Source organism: Papio anubis, chromosome 6, assembly GCF_008728515.1.
Source record: "Papio anubis isolate 15944 chromosome 6, Panubis1.0, whole genome shotgun sequence".
Lineage (NCBI taxonomy): Eukaryota > Metazoa > Chordata > Mammalia > Primates > Cercopithecidae > Papio > Papio anubis.
Genome location: NC_044981.1, coordinates 135,078,633 through 135,099,488, shown reverse-complemented (window position 1 = coordinate 135,099,488; position 20,856 = coordinate 135,078,633). Strand labels below are relative to the sequence as shown.

At 36.2% G+C, this 20,856-nt stretch overlaps 2 protein-coding genes across 9 annotated transcripts in view; one reads left to right on the top strand and one right to left on the bottom strand.

Annotated features, from left to right (window-relative positions):
• THEMIS (thymocyte selection associated) overlaps positions 1-20,856 on the bottom strand; it is a 240,832-nt gene that overhangs the window by 27,940 nt on the left and 192,036 nt on the right. The gene's annotated exons all lie outside the window — the stretch shown is intronic.
• Positions 14,775-15,179, top strand: LOC116275364 (60S ribosomal protein L41). Its single transcript, XM_031667453.1, has one exon. It carries the CDS (start codon positions 14,812-14,814, stop codon positions 14,887-14,889), a length of 78 nt encoding a protein of 25 aa, XP_031523313.1. The 5' UTR covers positions 14,775-14,811; the 3' UTR covers positions 14,890-15,179.

The following is a 20,856-nucleotide window of genomic DNA, read 5'->3' as shown; positions in this document are numbered from 1 at the left end:
CAAACATTGAGTGTCAAGAGGTCTCAAGGTTCTGTTATTCTCCCAGTTTTCTTTTTACCATTCCTAGATAATTTCAGCAATCATGTGGCTTGACCTACCACCTGTACATTTATGACTCCAGTGGGGAGGTAGAGATTTATGAAATGAGATGAGGTGTAGAGAGGCAGGAGCTTGTATGCCTTAGTAAGCACTCTGGACTCTAATTCTAACATCCTTTCAGGTCCACAATCTCATCACACTTCCTTCCTGTCTGAAGGCTTGGCTATTCTGTTTGCCTAGGACATTCTTAGTAAAATTTCCCCCTTAATATTATGAAGGCTTGGGTTCCTGCAAGTATCACTCACTGTATAAACCTTAGCCAGTGCCCTATTTTCTAGTCTTTGTGCACCTTGTACTTCTACTGTAATGCAATTTTTATAATTACAATCAAATAATAGCTGTTTTCATGTTTAATGTCTATCCCCCTGGCTAAAATAAAACTCCCTGGAAGTAAAAACTATGCATGCCCTGTTCACTGTCCCGAGCTCTTATCTCAGGGTTTTAAATATAGTAGGCATTAAATAACTACACATTAAATAAATAGGCAAATTCATGAATAAAACATGACTTAATTTTTATGACTTTTTCTTTAGCCAGTTATCAATAGCCACTGTATAGTCTCACTCCCATGCATAAGCAAGTTTGTGTATATCATCACTCCTAACAGTACTGCTTATCATTATGTGTTGGTAGATAAAATGCAATTACATTTTACCTTGTTTTATCTATAAAAAACACATATTCCAAATCCTGTGCTTTTAAATAAACTCATTGCTGAAATCATGCAGAACTATATACAGTATTCCATATAGCTCTGAATCAAATTACATTGGTCAACCATCTATGGAAGTTATAAATCTGAGAATTGTTATGTTAGAGAAAGTGAAAATTGAGAACTAAGTATGTAAACACAGCAGCCTCTATTACCCTAGGTGTGTGAATGTGGTCTAACAACAACTGGAGAAATAAAACCCTCTGTCAGGTCCTGCTTCTGCGATGTCAAGTCTTCAACCTGAAGGTTGGGTCCAGAGGAAAATGAGAAAATTAAAATGTCTGCAAAGAATGGAGAGGAACATAGATAAATTTGAACTGCCATGCATCAGGCCTCTGTGACCACGCTGTAGTTGTACTTCAAAAATAAGGTTCTGTTTATTCTATGTAATTTCCATTTAACTTGTTATTCGAAATGAATCATTACAATCCTGTCTGCTAATTTGAAATGACTATTAAATTATTTTTATGTATTTCTTGGCTTGTAGTTTGCACGTTGTTTTTAATATTCCTGCTAAAGGTAATGATGCAATTATAAGGTACTGAATATTTGTCTCACAAAGAAAGGAACAAATAAATATTACCAAAAAGTTAACCAAGATGTCCACGAAAAAAAAAATGGAAAGAGCTCTTCAAATCTTTCATCTCATAACTAAGGCCATGCCGTTGAGTAAAATCATACTTTGTCAATTTATTGAGATTCCTAGTTCATGATTGTATTTATTTGTACCCCTTCTCCCCAAGGGCAAATGGTCATGTTTTTCCTTAGAGAGGTACAAAGGACCTGTCTTCACCAGGGACTGTACATCACTCATATTTAAAGCAACATGAAGTATCCTAGATAAAGTACTTTACTTTTTACTTTGTAAAAAAATCAATCCTCTGCTGACTATAAAAAGCAACCTCCCTCTCTGCTTATATAAACACTGCTACTTTCCACTGCCTGTACTTTTTCACTTCAGAAAGTACATTTAAGTGAAGAAATTTCAAGTGATATTTGAGAAGAAATCTCTCATTAACTAACTTTCTTCCAGAGAATTAAATTCTACTTAAAATAAGAACAATGGCAATAATTCAGAGACTATACATAAATAAAAGAGAATATAGGTTTGCTGGGGATATGCAAATGATCATTCTATAAAAGCATTCTGTATGTAATCTGTCTCCTACTGTGTATGTGTGTGTGTCTGTGTATGTATGTCTCTATGTGTGTTCTCTTCTGTTTATTACCTAGTTGAATCACCATAAATAATTTAGAAGATAATTAAGTGTTTTATATAAAAACTAATTAATTTCTCATTGTGTATTATAAAGGTCCATAATATAACAGAGACAATTTTTTTTTTAAAAAAAAGCAAGAATATAAACTGAAAAATAATCTAAAACTGACCATCTGACCTGACTGTCTGACCATATAGACAGTCATCTCTTTTGGGCAATATTCTGAGGTTTCCTACAATGATTCATATATACTCAAACTGCCCTTTCTGCACAGAATGTCTTCTTTACACCAATTCAGAGATCCTTCTGAGCTTGTTCAACCCTATCCCAAAGACATGCTATCTTTTGACCCTTTCCTGTCCCTTGCAACCTTATGTTGTTTACAGAGGGTTTGCTCAATCCTGTGTTTGGCAGGCCTTGGTTCATCAGCTCATCAGAAGCTCATTTCCCCTTTTCTGCTCCTCCTGGAGCTTTAGACTGCGACCTTCCCAGGTGAGATTCCTTGCTGACATCACTTACCCTCCTTGGCTAGTGATCCTCCTCCCTGGACCCTTCACACCTTCTTATTCAAATGTGACCTTGCTGGCTAAGTCTGGGCTGGCAGTTGATCAGGAACTTCACCAGCAGTCACAGGTGTTTGCATGTGGCTTGATGCTAAGACATCCTTGGGCCCAATAGTGGTTAACAAGAAGAACAGACTCTTCCTTCTGTGCTTATTCCAAGTACCTCCAGAAAGTCAGACATTTGATAGAGTTGGTATCTACCCTGACCTTTTCTTGGGTTGGAGGACAGACAGTAAGCCTACGGAAAAGAAAGATGCCTGAATCTATTTCCCTAGTTGCTCTAATAAGAGAAGACAGCACCCCATCTGAATCCTACAAAGACCTCTTCTTCTTGGACTGGCTGGGACCAGACCCAAGAAAAACCATCCTTGCTGTAACTGATTAGAAGTCGTCTCACATATCATACATCAAATATCTTACTGTATCCTCTGGGAAAGAAGTTCCTCATTACTCTTAAGATTATTTTATACTTCACTTTCAAAATATGTTTCAAGACTATATCAAGCATTAAAGTAAGAGATTAACAGTACTCATATGTCAGATATAGATTTCACTTGCATCATCCTCTATTTTCCCTGATGAAAACTGGGATCTAGGTAATTTGATATCTAGAAGTCCCACCATCTTGGTTTACGTTGATTTAATCACCCTCTTGGAAAAAATCAAATCCTAGTTCATGGATGCGGGAAGAACTCAATATAATCACATACTTTGATTGAAATGAGTTGAAGTATTTTCATCTACAATACTTAGGTGGAGAACCTCTTCACATACTTCCATCAAGCTCAAATCAATGTGCTTCTTGCTACTCTAACATTCTGTGAATTTAGCCAAAGATGAAATGAAGATTTGAAGCAAGGCTTAGCCAACACTTCTTACTTTAAAATGAGATCTGAGTAGACAGCTAATCTGTACAATTATTATTCTTAAGGAGATAAACAAAAATTCCTTCTACCCTCAAAGAGGTTAGCTTTGTCACTCCAGATATTGGACAATCATGCAAAAGAATTTGCTATTTTAGAGACTCTGTGGCAAGTCCCTCCTCTTCAAATTGCCAAAGTTGGCTTACTCAAAATGCTGATGTAATGCACCCTGGAGCAGCTCTTTGTGTAGTGATAAATCTTCTTCCTTATTTTGTCTTCCTGAAAATTTGGAAGTAATTAATTTGCATGATTATTGTCATAACTTTCAAAGCTCCTTTTTTAACGGGAAATCATAACTCTTAGAGTCTGTGAGTGTAATCTGTGGCCAAAGGGCAGGAAGATTAATCTTATTTTAAATTATGAAAATAGAAATTACAGTGGAATCAACGATGTGACACATTTTTTGTTAGATGAGATTTTGGTGAAATTAGTTTTGAATTAGTGGACATATGAATAGCATTTGAACAGTGTCCAGCAGGGTGACAGTTGCTGCAGATGGCAGATGGAAACTGTGGTATACTTTATAATAGGTCTGTCTGTATCTAGGAAAATTATTCTCAATTCATTTCTTAAAAATTACCTTTGAAATCATCTTAGCCTTCTGGGTATTAAAATGCAGGTTTTCACATGAGTCTTTAAAAGGTATATGTCCTGGCAATCTGATTTAAAACATTGTTGTATTATTATTTGAGCTAGAAATGATTTTGATGAATATGACTCATCTCACTATTTCTTCAAGCCTTCAAATTACTGTATATAAACTATTGAATGGCATTCTTGCTACCAAAGTGTTGCTAAAATACAAAGTGCATGTGCTGTTGTGAATAGGTGCCCTGTATAGGATGTGGTCCTTGGAGCCTGCTTTCTATCTCCTCAGCTCAACTTAAGCCTGGCAACATTTCTTTGAAATCTCTTCCCATAAAGGCTGCTCTTCCGACCTCCTCTAATTCACAAGCCCTATTTCTGATTCCCCTTTTAAGGCATTGTCTGGCACCACCACCCAACACTTTTTTGAAATTTCTATAGATTCCAGGCATGGCCCTTCATCTTCAGGATCCTTCTCCATTTTGTTCAGAATGGCTCATGTTTTCCTCTTTGCTCTCCCTCTCCAAACATGACATCAACAGACCTTAATGTTTGCACCACTGTTGAACTTCCTTTTAGTCTTTTTTAGACTCTTGTAAGTACATTCAGAACATGGACCTCATTGTTCATCAGAATATCTCCATCCTCACGATCTTGGATTCTAACACTCTCCTCTGTGCTCTCACTTGCTGCTACTAACACTGCTCTTCCGTCTTGGTCTTATTTTCTTTTTTCTGGCGTTGTTTTAGCTTTATTTTTCATCAAAGCAATACATTCACGTTGTAATCAATCAAACAGTGCAGAAGAGTTAGAAGGGAAAGCAAAAGCCTCCTATCCCAACATTTCCAATCCCTCAAAGCAACTTCTTTCTTATTTCTGCTTTTTAGTTTTGCTGGAGTCTACATCTGTAACATTTACTTTACACATTGTAACTTATCAGCTTAAATTACTAACTTTCAAATATTAACATAAAAGATAAAGATTTAGTTAATTTATACCAATTCATTCCCTTTCCATTGTTGTATGATCATTCATTCATTCAGCAAGTATATAATGAGCAACAACTATGCAAAGGTTTTGGGGATATAGTACTAAGAAAGAAGAGGCAAAGAATTCCCTGCCCTCCTTGTGTTTACATCCTGTGTATGTGAGTTCTGATTTGGGGTGAGGTGGCAGGGAGGAAGAGCCAATAACAAATACATCAGGAAAGTATATAGAATGAGTTCAATGGGAAAAAATGAAACAGAGAAGTGGATAGACAATGTAGAGTAGGGCAACAAGGTTGCAATTTTAGATAGCTTGACATTTGAGCAAAGATTTGAATGAGAGCTTTCATTATATTTGAGCAAAGATCTGAATTTAAAATATTTTTTCATTTGATTACATTTGTATCTTCAAATACCCTTGAACCCCCTATCACTCTTTCATTTATTTTTACCTATTGACTTCTTCCTTGATTCACTGTTTCCCTACCCAAGGGGCTTTAAAACCTTCATATTAAAAACTTTCTTACTGTGACTATCAGATATCACATCCTCAATTTCCATTCTACCCCCTTTGCCAATTTCTTCTCTCTCTCTCTCTCTTTCTCTCGCACTCATACCCAGAGGTAGCAAGCTCATTGCTGGTTTAAAAGAAAAAAAAACTTGAAATTTTCTATTTGTTTCTGACATGCATTCATGTTACCTGGTGACATGTGGGTTCTCAGTGTTGCTCAGTTTTTTGGAGGATCTCTGCTCCCTTCCTTTCGAGAGGTCTGTGGAAGATATTTCAAGCCTTTTTCTCTTCTATCAAAGTTCACAATGGAAATTCGGCATTCCTCATTTTAGAATGTTACTCAATCATTTAATTCGCTGATATGGTGGCCATCTGAAATCAATGCCCCTAGCTCTCCTTCTCTTTCCTTAGAAACAACACTTATTTCTTCTGTTTCTTACTGACTCACAAAATGTCCAGTCCTTTTTCCAACGTGCATGCCTTCTCCTCAGATTATGACCCTTTCTCTTCCCCTCTTCCCGTGACATACTTAATCAATCATTCTTCCAACCTCTCATGTATTTTCTGACTCTCCTCCTCCATTGCCTCATTCATTTTTCTGCCAAGCTTTAACAAGAGCAATCCGCTTACTGCTCCTTTTGTTCCCTCTCACTCACTTATCTGGGTATTTACAGAATAGAATCTGGTTTCTGTTCCTACGACTTGACCAACAATACTTTCACCAACCATTTTCTAGTCATAAGTCATAAATGCCAAAGTGCCTTTTCAGACCTTGTGGTTCCTAAGTTTTCTACTGCATATAACTCTGTTAACCAACTCACCGTTTTTTAAAGACATTCTCCCCTCAGCCTCCAGTATTCCATCTCCAGGATCCTTACACACTCATCTCTTTACTACCTTTTCTCTTCCCTAACAACTTCTAAATTAGTGTCTCTAAACCATTCTGATTGCATGTTATTAATAAAAATTTTAAGTGTAAAACATAAATATGATACATGTATATAAAGTTATACACATGTATTTAACATATGTAGTTGTATACATTTGCTGTACTAATATAGTATGTGTATTATAAAACAAACTCTAAGTAGAAATTTCAGAGAGGTAAAGTTGAAATAAAATATTTTGTTTAATGCAAATTTTTAAAAAAATATTTAAGGCAAAATTTTATTTCATTTACTAATAATATATTGAGAAAACAATGGAATGGTTTTAATACTTTTTAAAATTTTGATTTAACACTTTATGATACAGCGATTCAATTGTTTGCTTTATAATTAAGTTCATTTGTGTACTGAGTTATCATGGCTGTCACTACTGAAAATGAAGTGCTACAAAGCCATGTGGATCCAAGCAGGAAAAGTATATTGTTAATCACTCTAAGTCATGGTGAATATGTTTCAAAATTATCTACCAATTGTGCAAATATTTGTTAAAAATGGCTAATAAAGTTTTATCCACCTTGATGTCAAATTATTTTTAAACAATAAACTGGTTGAGCATGGTGGCTTATGTCTGTAATCCCTGCATTTTGGGAGGTTGAGGCAGGAGAATTACTTCAGGCTAGGAGTTTGAGACAAGACTGAGCAATATAGTGAGGACCTGTTTCTAATAAATAAATAAAAAGCCAGGAGTGGCGGTAGGTGACTGAAGTCCCAGCTACTCAGGAAGCTGAGGCCGGAGGATGGCTTTAGTCCAGGAGGTCAAGGCTATAGTGAGCTATGATTGTGCCACTGCACTCCAGGTCTGGGCAACAGAGAGAGACCCTGTCTCTATAGGAAAGAAAAAAGAAAAGAGAGAAAGAGAGAAAAAAAAGAAAAAAGAAAAGGAAAGAAAGAAAACAAAAGGAAGGAAAGAAGAAAGGGAGGGAGGGAGGGAGAGAAGAAAGAGAAAGAAAGAACGAACGAACGAAAGAAAGAACGAACGAAAGAAAGAAAGAAAAAAAAGAAAGAGATGAAGAGGAAGAAGAGGAAGGGAGGGAGGAAGGAAGGAAGGAAGGAAGGAAGGAAGGAAGGAAGGAAGGAAGGAAGGAAGGAAGGAAGGAAGGAAAGAAGGAAGGAAGATTTGAGATAATATATTTAATCATTTAATATTTTTATTATTGAGTTTAAAATCCACTGCAATTCTTTGGAAGATTGTATCAAAGATTAGAAAATTTCCTTCCATGTTTTTAAAGTTTACAATATGACAGGCTTTACAGGTTGCACATCGTTTTCAGCAGTGACAGCATATAACATCAAAAATATTCCCAAACAATCAATTTTCAAAATATTCTCCATAGAATGATTCTTTTATTAAAGTTACATTTTTATCTTTTAACTAAAGGGCCAGCTCAAGTGTGTACGTGTGTGTTCCTGGCACTTATCCTGGATGAGGTAGGCAAATTTGAATGCTCACCATTTTGTAAAATAAAACTTAATACTAATACGTCCTTAATTTTGTAAAAAGTGTTCTTTCATGAGATTATTGGCAAGTTTTTAGATGATGCAAAACAATGCCATAGTCATTCCCCTTCTCACAGAATATCATGAGGGTTCTACCATATTTTTAAACCTTTGCTTCTATAAATTAAACATATTTAGTACATCCGGCAGAATTTGGTAAACCACTGGTTATAATTTCTTTGCTGCAATAACATGTCTATAATGACACTGGGGATTTCATATGTGAATTTATTTCTCCAGGCTTTTTCATAAACACTTTAAAAATTCTGGACAATGCAGCTACTGTATCAGTGGTTGTACTTACTCAACTTATCCATAAAGAAATGCTTTCACTAAAGAAGTCATTAAGGGATAGAATAATGGATTCTCCAATGCATAAGAAATACTTCTTTGTGTATTTCATTATTGAAACACAATCATGTAAATATAATAAACAGATATGTCAGGGAAAAAAACAGAATTCTCATGCAACTTACAGAAAAATCTCCCTTAACTGGGTCATTTGTTCATACAAACTCTAATAACAGCTAACATTTATTTTGTGCTAAGTGTCAGGCATTATTCTAAACTGTTACGTGTATTAGCGTATTGAAATCTTCAGCATTTTTTTTCCTAAGCATTTGTCAAGGGCATTTTCAAAAAAAAAAAAAAAAAAAAAAAAAGGTTCTAATTTGTCACCATATTGTTTCTTTGTGTGATTTTCCCCATATTTAGGAAGAACCAATGTACTTCCATAATATGTAGCTTTTTCTTTATTGGTACTTTTTTTTCTTTTTTCTTTTTCTTTTTTTTTTTTTTTTTTTTGAGATGGAGTCTCGCTCTGTCACCCAGGCTGGAGTGCAGTGGCACGATCTTGGCTCACTACCACCTCCACCTCCCAGGTTCAAGCGATTCTCCTGCCTCAGGTTCCCAACTAGCTGGGATTACAGGTGCATGTCACCATGCCCGGCTAATTTTTTGTATTTTTTTTTTTTTAAGTAGAGATGGGGCTTCACCCTGTTAGCCAGGAGGGTCTCAATCTCCTGACCTCATGATTCACCCACCTCGGCCTCCTAAAGTGCTGGGATTACAAGCGTGAGCCACCTTGCCTGGCCATTTTTTTTTCTTTAAACTCATAAGAGTTAATATTAATTTTGGCGAATCTTAAATGTTATGCAGTATTGGGTTGAGTATACCATAATTTTATACAGTGCTGAAAAACTATAGGCAAGCATCTTCCAATACCTGTTTTCTGAGTTTTAAAAAGTATATTGTTAATCATTATGGTTTCATTTTCCCAGTGGCTAATATCACATAACATGGCGAAGTTTTTTGTCACTATCAGTGTTTATAAAAGTTCATTTCAATCATTTTTATGATTTCAATTTTTTGGCTTACATCTTGATGGGTATGGTTCGTTCATCTGCTTTTTATACCTCCTAATACTAGAAGTGTGAAAACTGTCAGGTTTTTTTAAACGATTCTCTTTAGCTCATAAGTACAATATTTTATTTACAATAGTATATAATACTTTCATGAAATGCACAAATAATAAGGACACAGCTCAATAACTTGATATAAATTGAATGTTCCATGTAACCATTACACAGATCTGGAAATAGAATATTAATAATCCCAGCAGCTCCTTCAAACCTCAACCTAGTCACATTTCCAGTGCTTTTCCCCCAAAGCTAATCCTTATCCTGACACCTAGTATCATAGTTTAATTTTCTCCCCTGTTTGGGAACTTTATATGCTTTGAATCATATAACATATTCTTTGGTGTCTGGTTTCCTTCTTTAGATTCATAGCATCATTCCATTGTATGGATAAACCAAAATGCATTTGCTTACTCTACTACTGAAGAATATTTGAGTAATTTCCAAGTATTAGTTGTTACAAATAATGCTGTTGTGAATATTCCTGTTCATGTCTTTTTGTGCACATGTCACACATTTCTATTGGGTGCACATATGAATATGTTGCTGTAGACAGGTCAGTGCTGGGTCACATGACAGTTTTAGTAGAGCCTGCAGACAGTTTCCCAGAGTAATACACTCTCTACATGGGTATGTGAAGTAGCAGTTTCTCCATATTCTTGCTAAGACTTGGTACTCTCAATCTATTTAACCATTCTAGTGGATTTGCTGGTGTTCGTGTTATCTCCACATTGGTTTGATTTGCATTTCCCAGATGAATGGTGAGATTAAATAACTTTTCAATGTTGTATTGCTCATTGGAAATACTTATTGTGAAATGCCTACTTTGTGAAGTCACTATTTGAGTTTTTGCCCACTTTGTCTATTGTGCTATTTGTATTTTTATATTGACTGATAACATGTCTTTATATATTCTGAATACAAAACCTTTTTGGTATCCCTTATCTATTTTGCAAATAGCTTCTCCTGCTTTGTAGCTTGCATTTTCACTTCATTAATGTTGTCTCTAGTAATCTTTAATCTGCAGGTTGTTTTCAGTAATTCTAAAAATTGCTTGTCCATCTTGTGAGATTTGGTTTCGTTTAAACTAGTTAATACAATGTTCAAAGAACTTAACCACGTTCCTTGAATCTGCAGCCTAACAATTCCCTGACATCAAGGGTGCCACTGTGCACCCGTAGGTGGGGGTTCCAGCCTCAGAGACACTCAGTCTCTGGAAACTAAAAACAAGATCCAGTGGCTACCACTGCCCATTAACTTTGAGTTAACAATGATTATAAACAACTACCAGCTTTACGAGAAAGAAAGAAACAACCAGACTTTAACTCCTGATGAAAGTACATCACACTGTCTACGGAGTAATCTTCCTAAAGTATCAAATCTGAATCTATCAAGCCTCAAGATTTAACTGTCAATTCTCAGGAAAATAAGGCAGAAGAACGTTTTGGGAGGAAGCCCACTCACAGACAAAACAATCCAAGAATATACAATGTCTAGAAAAGACTATGTCTAGTATATATGACACGTAGTAAACAGAAAAGAAACTGATATATAAGAAAATCCTGTAAAGTGTAAGGAATCTAGTAACAGGAGATGTTTGGAAAACAACAAAGGACATTAAAATATCACCAGTTGATTCCAGTTTCTGCGTGAGTGGCTATATGTAACTGGCAAAAAGAAAATCATTTCTACTTCTCTTCACTTGCATCCATAGGAATATACTCTGCAACACTCATGCTGTGGCAAACTCTACAAAACAAATCGTTTCTCCAACAAATTGAGAAAAAATAGGAGGAAACTTATAGATTAAAGAAGATTTTAAAAGATCAACAATTGCAACGTATGCACCTTATGTAGATCCTGATTGAAACTGTAAGAAAACATTTATGAGACAACCACACAAATTTGAATCTTTACTTGGTAAGTTTTCAGGTGTGACACTATATTGTTTTAAAGAATCCTTACATTTTAGAGTTATCTACTGAAGAATTTGCTGATTAAATTATGTGAAATGGTATCTGTTTTGTTTTATCTTGTTTTGCTTTTTCCGAAAAATCCAGCCAGGGTGAAGAATGAGGAATATGGATGAAGTAAAATTGATCTTGAGTTAATGGTTGATGAAGTCAGGTAATGGGTATCTGGAGGTTTATTATGCTATTCTCCTGCTTTTTGTGTATTCTTGGAATTTTTTGTAAGACAATGTTTGGTCTAAGGCTTGAAATCAAGACAATAATTTGCTTGTGTATGACGTAAGGGCGCATGTGGCTCATGCCTGTAATCCTAGTACTTTGGGAGACCAAGGCAGGCAGATCACAAGACCAGGAGATCAAGATCATCCTGGCTAACACAGTGAAAACCTGTCTCTACTAAAAATACAAAATTTAGCTAGGTGTGGTGGCACGCGCCTGTAGTCCCAGCTACTCAGGAGGCTGAGGCAGGAGTATCGCTTGAACCTGAGAGGCGGAGGTTGCAGTGAGCCAAGATCATGTCACTGCATTCCAGCCTGGGTGACAGAGCAAGACTCTGTCTCAAAAAAAAAAAAAAAAAAAAAAAAAAATATATATATATATATACACACACACACACACACACACAACACACACACAAAACACACATACACCACACACACACACACACACACTTATACTGGAGTTCAGGAATTAAGATATTGTTTCTTAAATAATCTCTCCCTTCTAAAGTCAAAATTGAAGATCATTACTAGATTAGGATGGTATTGTCAGATCTATAGTCTCAGCAGATGAGAATTTTAGAGACTTGAAGCTATAGTTCAGACATTATTGCAAGGAATAGACAAGGACTAAGGTCCCAATCTAACAACAAAACTGAGCAAATGAATGTGGGGCCTTTAACCTTTGTAACTTGCTCTCAGAAACATCTTGATAATTAAATACTAAATCTGTTACAAATAAGGGTGTGTGTGTGTGTGTGTGTGTGTGTGTGTGTGTGTGTTGAGAGAAAAGAAAGCATTAGTCTGTATCCTTTGTAGCAACTTCAGCTTTCCTGAACTTCATACTATATCTGAAGGGAGCAATGACTTTCAGTGAAAGGATAATCCATAGTTAGCAAATGATTTGGATACACATGATTTTTATTTAATAGTGATTGCATATTGGGGTTATATGTTTGGGATTTGTAGCCTTTAATTAGAGAATACATGGTGTTTTCAAAGTCAACATTGTGGATCATGAGAGGAACTTGGAAGAACAACTTCTGAATCAGCTGACACTGCCATCTAGAAGCCCGGGTACAATAGACCAGGAACAATCTGCCATGTATGTTTACAACTTCAGAAAGCCCTGGAATGACAGTTGCCAGGGCAGTTCTTCTGAATTTGCGGGTCAGCATTAGGGGGTGATGCATTTGTTTCACACATGGTCAACTCTGTGCCACTTGCTACAAGATACTGGAACAGGTATATTTATTTATTTAATGATGATCAATGATTCTGCCAAGGAACATCAGGGAAATCAGCTAGTATATGCTCTTCTTGAGAATTTTCAGCTCCAAATCCTAAAAGCATTCATGAAACTACATAAATTATTTTTGTTAAGCAAATCATCATAAGTAAATCCAGTCATATGAACCTGGAAGGATTTGCCGACGGGCACTAACACTGACCATGTGTTTCAGCGTGGCCACATTTACCATCCATCATGGATTTTGTGCTTGGTGAATTATAGGGAGTGACAGAGAGAAGGATGTTTGGCCCAGTTGTCTTTTTTACCTATATCTGAAATTCTCACTTAGTCAAGAACAAAACATTTAGACATTTCATTTCTCTTTTGGGGTTTTAGTGATACATGTTTAGAATTGCATATTGAGAGAAAATTCTTTTTATTATATATAATTTATAAATTCAGTAGAGAGACAAATTTACACTGAGAAAATATTTTATATGAAGTATAGTTGTCTCTCTCTCACACAGACAAACACAAACACATATATAGCATCTGCAACTCTTGCAGAAAATGTTTCAACCCACTCCCACATTCACTTTGAAGGGAGTGAAATTTAGTAAAATAGGGAATAAAATTGATGATAGGGGATATTTAAGAGATGAGAATTTATTGATATGGTTTTCTAACACCCAGATCTAGCCCCCAGATCACATAAGCACTTTAAGTACGTTAAAATCGCTATGCAAGTATGTGATCTAGCATTATCATTTGCCAAGGTGATACCCAGCTCACAGAGGAACTATAAATCTATCAAGTACAAGAGGATTAAACAATATCCTCAAATGCAAATCAAATTAGAGTCTAGGCTAAAGACTCATCATTTTCAGACCTATGTTTGGATTACTTTCGTTATTTGCCATTTAATTAATTTCTCCATATTCTTCTATCCCCTAATGTAGTCTGAGTTGTGTATCATATTGCCCTTTTCATAACAAGAGGGATTAACCCAGTTTTTGAAAACTATGATATAAGTAAAGAAAAACCAAATGATCCAAAAAAAAGAAAGAAAAATATTTGTCAGCCTCTCCTTGACATGGCATAGAAAAGATAAAATAACAAAAAATAGATAAAACTTCTAAAACAATAATAACTATTATTTATGGGTTAAAATGTTGTTCATTTGATGCCTGTAGTGTTTGGTTTAAATTTTCATTTCACTCTTGCCTTTGAAGTTAGGCTGTAAACAAATACCTTAACAAAGCAACCAGGAGGTTGTGACTTCTGTTTTGGTAGTAATTTTAAATTCCCACCAGATGGCAGTCTTCCCTGGCTCTTGGCAACTACCTTTCAGAGTGTAGCTATTCCTCGCTGAGGAAGCAGTGTCATATCTGTGCAGTGAGTTTGAATATGGGAAATCTGCCAGGAATCCATGGCTCTAGGATTAAATGTCTCTCATTTGAAAAGAGACTTCCATGGGCAGAGGTTTTTATTTTTTCAAGTCATACATATACCTTCAGGACAAAGGCTATTTACATAAACTCCAGGCTTAAGTTGAGCCTCTCAAGATCACAGTTGGCATCTTTTCTTGATGTTCAGGACTCCAAGAGACTGGTAAATGCACTAGTGAATGTTTCAGAGTATTGTGCTTCTTAAAGCAGAGCCAAGTAAGTATTCAAATGCCACCCATATCTCAAGTATTCTCATCTAATCTTAGCTCCTGGAATATTTACTTAAAACATTTTCATTTTCTTGGCAAAGAGCTATGTAAATACATTTAATTTTACCTTTCTTAATACATATTTCCCTGAGATCTTGCCTAATGTGTTAGATTCGAGGATTTTACTCACTAACTACATGGGCACAAATATATCATAAACTAATTCAAGTTTTTCTCTCGGCCTTAGCGCCATTTTTCTGGAAACCTCTGCACCATGAGAGCCAAGTGGAGGAAGAAGCGAATGCGCAGGCTGAAGCGCAAAAGAAGAAAGATGAGGCAGAGGTCCAAGTAAACCGCTAGCTTGTTGCATCGTAGAGGCCACAGGAGCAGAAACATGGAATGCCAGGCGCTGGGGATGCTGGTACAAGTTGTGGGACTGCATGCTACTGTCTAGAGCTTGTCTCAATGGATCTAGAACTTCATCGCCCTCTGATCACCGATCACCTCTGAGACCCACCTTGCTCATAAACAAAACTGTCCATGTTGGTCCTCTGCCCTGGACTTGTGACATTCTGGACTATTTCTGTGTTTATTTGTGGCCGAGTGTAACAACCCTAAAATAAATCACCTCTTCCGCTCTTTAAAAAAAAAAAAAAAACTAATTCGAGAATAAATGTCTTATCACAATGATCATTGACATTTGGATTCAGAAGTCATAAGCAACTGAGAATTAATCAACTCTCTTTACTGTTAGAGAGAACCTTAATGTGTTTTTTGAGTTACTTATTTGTAATATGTACTTCTAACAAATTCATACCCCTGACATGGATTAGTACTAGTGGATGGTGTTTTCAAGACAGGAATTCACACAATCTTAGATACTGTTTATACTTTATACAAGGTGCTTGTGCAGGGAAAAGGGTGGGGCTTTAGGGAAAGAGAATTCAAGGAAGGGCATGATGGTGACTCTGGGAGATACATCTGAGGTGAACCTCTATCCTTCTTACCTTGGTTTTGCTCTACTTACAACTAATAGAAACATAAGCTATTGAACAAAGCTACGGGTAAATCCTACTCTGTTCTAAGGTCTCACTCCCTTCACTCCCACTCAATAATATAGTATACTGTAATTCTAGAGGATATAAGCCATTTTAATATGCATAATATAAAGCAAGAATTCAGCATAAATTTAGGTAAAAAATGCTCATTACCTAGAACTAAATTCACTGTGATCCACAGAGAATCAGATTGTAATCCAATTGCCAAATAATGTAGCATACATGGATACAATCATGCATAGAAAATTTTCTATGGCTGGAGATTTTGAGGCCAAATTATTTAGGTAAACAAAGCAACATGGAAAGGCCTTAGTATGGTTTAGGGCAGTTGAAACTGAGAAAGTTCTATCTTATTTCAATAGCAAAGAGTTATAGGGTTTTTCATATACAATTAGAGTTGTCAATTTAACTTCTTTAACTCTTCTATAACTCCAATTCTATTGCCCACACTGTAAATTCCAGACTACTACCTATGACCTTGACAATTATTGTGCAACCACATTTCACACCTCCCTTTCTACGCTTTGCTTTGTAATTCCCTAAGTAAGCCCTGACTTTGCTTATTTTCAAGTCTGTCCTGCTAGATCCTGTGCTCTTGGAAGTCTTTCTACTTGTTCAACTTGGAAATTTCCATTGAGCCCTTGATACATATGTGGTGAATTAATTAGTTAAGTAACTCATTAAAGGTTTTCTAAGAAATTTCTGTAGAATTTCAAAATACTTGGAAAAAAATACATACACACATATATATATGTGTGTGTGTATATATACATATATTCATATTGATATGAACTGCTATGTTCACAGCTGATAATTCCAAGCTAATTTCTTGGTAAGTCCTGTGTATTATATTAATTTCCCAGGGCTGTTATAGCCAATTACCACAAATAGGGTGGCCTAATTAAAAATATATATATTCTCTAACAGTTCTGGAGGTCGGAAGTTTGGTATTCCTTTGCTAATGGCTGTACCATTGCAACCCCTGTCTTCATCTTCACATTGGCTTTTCTGTGCTTGTGTGTGTCTAACCTCCCTCATCCTCTCTCATAAGAACACTGTGATGGCATTTTACAGTCCACCCACCACTCCATGACAAACACCCCTTCTCAAGATCCTTAATCACATGTTTTACCATATAAGAGAATAATCAAGAAGAGTTAAAAGAGAAGCGTTTGGGAACTAGGTCAGAAGGTGAATAAGAAGTCCAAGATAAAAAATGAATTTCAATTCCAAGGAATAAAAGAGTTAAGAGAGAGACAGAGAGCAAGAGTGAACAAATTATGGGGGAAAAAATAAGAAATTATTTCCAGGCTGGGCGCGGTGGCTCACGCCTGTAATTTCAGCACTTTGGGAGGCCAAGGCAGGTGGATCACGAGGTCAGGAGATTGAGACCATCCTGGCTAAAGTAGACCATCTCTACTAAAAATACAAAAAAAAAAATTAGCTGGGCGCCGTGGTGGGCACCTGTAGTCCCAGCTACCCGGGAGGCTGAGGCAGGAGAATGGCGTGAACCCGGGAGGTGGAGCTTGTAGTGAGCCGAGATTGTGCCACCAAACCCCAGCCTGGGCGACAGAGCAAGACTCTGTCTCAAAAAAAAAAAAAAAAAAAAAAAAAAAAAAAGAAAAGAAAAAAAAAGAAAAAAGAAGAAAATAAATTATTTCCAGCTGCCTTTGAGGGCTCAGAATAAATGAAGAACCAACCAGTTGGGAGGAGGAGGTGATCATGTGAAACACAGGTGGCCTAGGTCGCCTATTTAATGCTGTTACCCTAACAAATCGTGGCAAGCATGTCACTTAAATGAGATTTGGTATGAATCAGCAATTTGCTACTTTTCTGATATTCCAGGACTCTAAGGTTCCATTATATGAATAGTCAAAACACAGAGTGGTTCTTAATAACATTAACTGCAGGGCTGACATTCGCTGGTGTGCACTGTTGCACAGCAGACATGCATCCATTCTCAATAACACGGGCTCTGATTGGCCAGTGCCCATGTCAATTTTCTCCAGAATCAGCTCCGGCTGTACCCATGGGCATGTAAGGACAGGGTTGGAAAAGAGCCATTGGAGAAGAGAGACCTGGACCTTGAGGTGGAAATAATTCTCCCCTGATTCCTCCAGGGAAATAAGTAGGAAATTAATTAGAGCAGTGGCAACAGGAACCTAATTGATTTTTTTTTTTTTTTCCTGCTTTGTAGGTCTTTTCTGGGCAGGTGGGAACAAAGGACATTTAAAATCATTTAAAATCCATGTGAAATTAAGTGCTGGAAACTCAAACACCTTCAGAACCCATGAGGCAGGACTCATGATAGAGAATGGAGAAAAAGTAAGGATCATATTTGTGACTGATTCTACAGCTGCAGTTACCAGTTTGTGACCCCTGGTAGATAGCCTCTAGTGGATTTGAATGTTGCTAAAAAAAAAAAAAAAAATTTATTGGATGTAAAATTCAAACTGTTCATAGTCATATCCCAGTGATTATTTTAAGAATGCAACAAATGTGATTTAATCAAACTCAACTGCATAGTCAGTCCAACTGGTTCTCCTGCAAGTGGTTCTTAACTGGCCTGAAACTTCCCAATGTCATCAAAAGGGGTGACCATATATAAGTCCAGGCTTGTTTTGCTGACCTGCTTTGGATGGCATGAGAACATAAATAATGGCCATTTTTTTCTTTAGCTATCTGAAAATAAAGCTAGTATGTGCCTACAAATGGCTGTGGAGAAGAAGAGAATTTATATATTGAAGCAATCTGTGATGAACATAGCATTATATCTCCAGAGAGCATTTATGAGTTACTAGAACTCCACTATTTAAACTATAAACCACTTACTACTATCTTTTCTTTTCTTAAGTAAAAATAAATAAAAATTTAGGGGACACTTTGTGACATATATTTTTTATATTACTAGCAAGTGCTCAAAAATTCAAAAAGCATTTTAAAAATTTTGTTTTTCTAACAATGTTTGAAAATATTTCCACTTCTTTCTTACCCTCCATCGTATGCAGAGAAACGTTTGCACATTTGCTTCCCCACACCTGAAAAGTACTTAAATTTTATAGATAACATCTATTAGAACCCAGTAAAACCCTACAAATACTGTAGCTCTGTGGGAAATTCTGTTTTAAATCTGCAAACATAGTATCCAACTTTACTATTTCTCAGCAAACATGTGGTTTATAGGCACAGAAGTAGCAAAAGCTAGCAGTTCACAACCCATGAGTTATAAACCTATGAGTAAGCTTACCATTTCTTTTAAACTTGCTGTTAAGTTTTCTGGTGCATTTTCAATACCTTTTAAGGGTCAAATAATGGTGTGTACATCATTTAAAATTAAATAATTATTTTTATTTTTCTTGATATCTTTTCTGATCTTGAAAATAGCTGATAGAACAGCATTGTTTGATGTTGCTTATCAAATTTTATTTGCAGTATTATAGACTTAGAATCATAGAAGGAGGAAAAATTCTCTAGATATATTATATCACAAACTCCATAACAAAATAAAGATGCAAAAATAAACTGAAGAAGGAGAATAAACCAACTAAGGTATATGACAACTTCAGAATGAATTATTAAGGTTTGAAGCACACAAAAATCCAGACGAACAGCAGAAAGTGTTCAACTAGGTATTTAGAAACTTTGATTTCTTCAGTTCTCTAAGTAATCTGTGGAAGTCATTTATGGTTACACTGCCTTTCAGTTAATCCTTTGCTGCACCAGCTCATTCTCTTAACGGGGATCGAATTAATTTCTTAATCTGCAATATAAGAGTAACAGCTACTGGCTGGCCAAAATAATGGGTCAAGGTTACATGAGGCTGCTCAGGCTAGATATAAAAGAAGGAACCATTAAAATCCATTAGGGGACAGTTGGTCCCAAGCAACTGGCAGTAGCCAAAATGATAAAAGATGTTGCTGCAGAACAAGTGGAGACAATTTAAACATGTTCTAGGCGGGACAGTCAAGAGGATCACATGAAATACAGGGAGAGTGGGCAAGGAGGATATGAGCCATTGTGGAAAACAGTATGAAGGTCTGTCAAGAAATTTAACACAGAATCACCAGGCTGAGCATGGTGGCTCACACCGGTAATCCCAGCAATTTGAGAGGTTGAGGTAGGCGGATCACCTGATGTCTGGCCAACATGGTGAAACCCTGTCTCTATCAAAAAATGCAAAAAAATTAGCAGGGCATGGTGGTGTGTGCCTGTAGTCCCAGCTACTTGGGAGGCTGAGGCAAGAGAATCACTTGAACCCAGGAGGCAGAGGTTGCAGTGAGCCAAGATCATGCCACTGTACTCCAGCCTGAGTGACAGAGCGAGACTCTATTTCAAAACAAACAAACAAACAAAGATAGAATCACCAAATGATGCAGTAACTCTGCTTCTGCTTATGTATTAAAAAAAAAAAAAAAAAAAAAAAAAAAAAAAAAAAACCTGAAAGCAGAGACTCTAACAGATATTTGTAACTAATGTTCACAGTAGTATTATTCACAACAGCTAAAATGGAGAAGCAACCCAAATGACCATCCATGGATGAATGGATAAACAAAATATTTTACATAGATACAATGGAATATTATTCACACTTAAAAAGGAAGGTAATTCTAGCACATGCTACAACATGAATGAACCCTAAAGACATTAGAGTAAGTGAAATACACCAGACACAAAAGGTCAAAGATTGTTATGATGTCCCTTACATGAGATACTAGAGTAGTCAAATTCATAGAGATGGAAGTAGAATGGTGGTTGTCAGGGGCTGCGGGTGGGGGAGAAATAAAAAGTTATTATTTAAGGGGTACAGATTTTAGTTTGGGAAGATAAAAATGTTCTGGAGATGGAGATGGTGGTGATGGTTCCATAACAATGTGAATGTCCTTAATACACTGAAACTGTACACATTTAAACATTGTTAAAATGGTAAAAAATTGTGTTATGTATATTTTACCATGAATAAAAAAGAATATGAAGATTATTTCTTCTTGGATTTTGAAAAAAATAATTTATTAAAAGACCGACATATAGAAGAAGAAATTATTTTAGAAATAGTATATAGCACGTAAAAGGTGATTCATTAAAGGAAAATGAGAGAGAAAATGGGTTATTCTCCTGAGGAGGGCAAGCAAGCTAATAAGTAGTGGGTCCAAGGAACACTAAAAGGCAAAAACATCACTAGGTGACTGCCTTCTTCTGGTTAAAATAATGATATCTCAGATCCAGTGATGGTTTTGTATTAGAGTCCCTTATTTTATCACTTG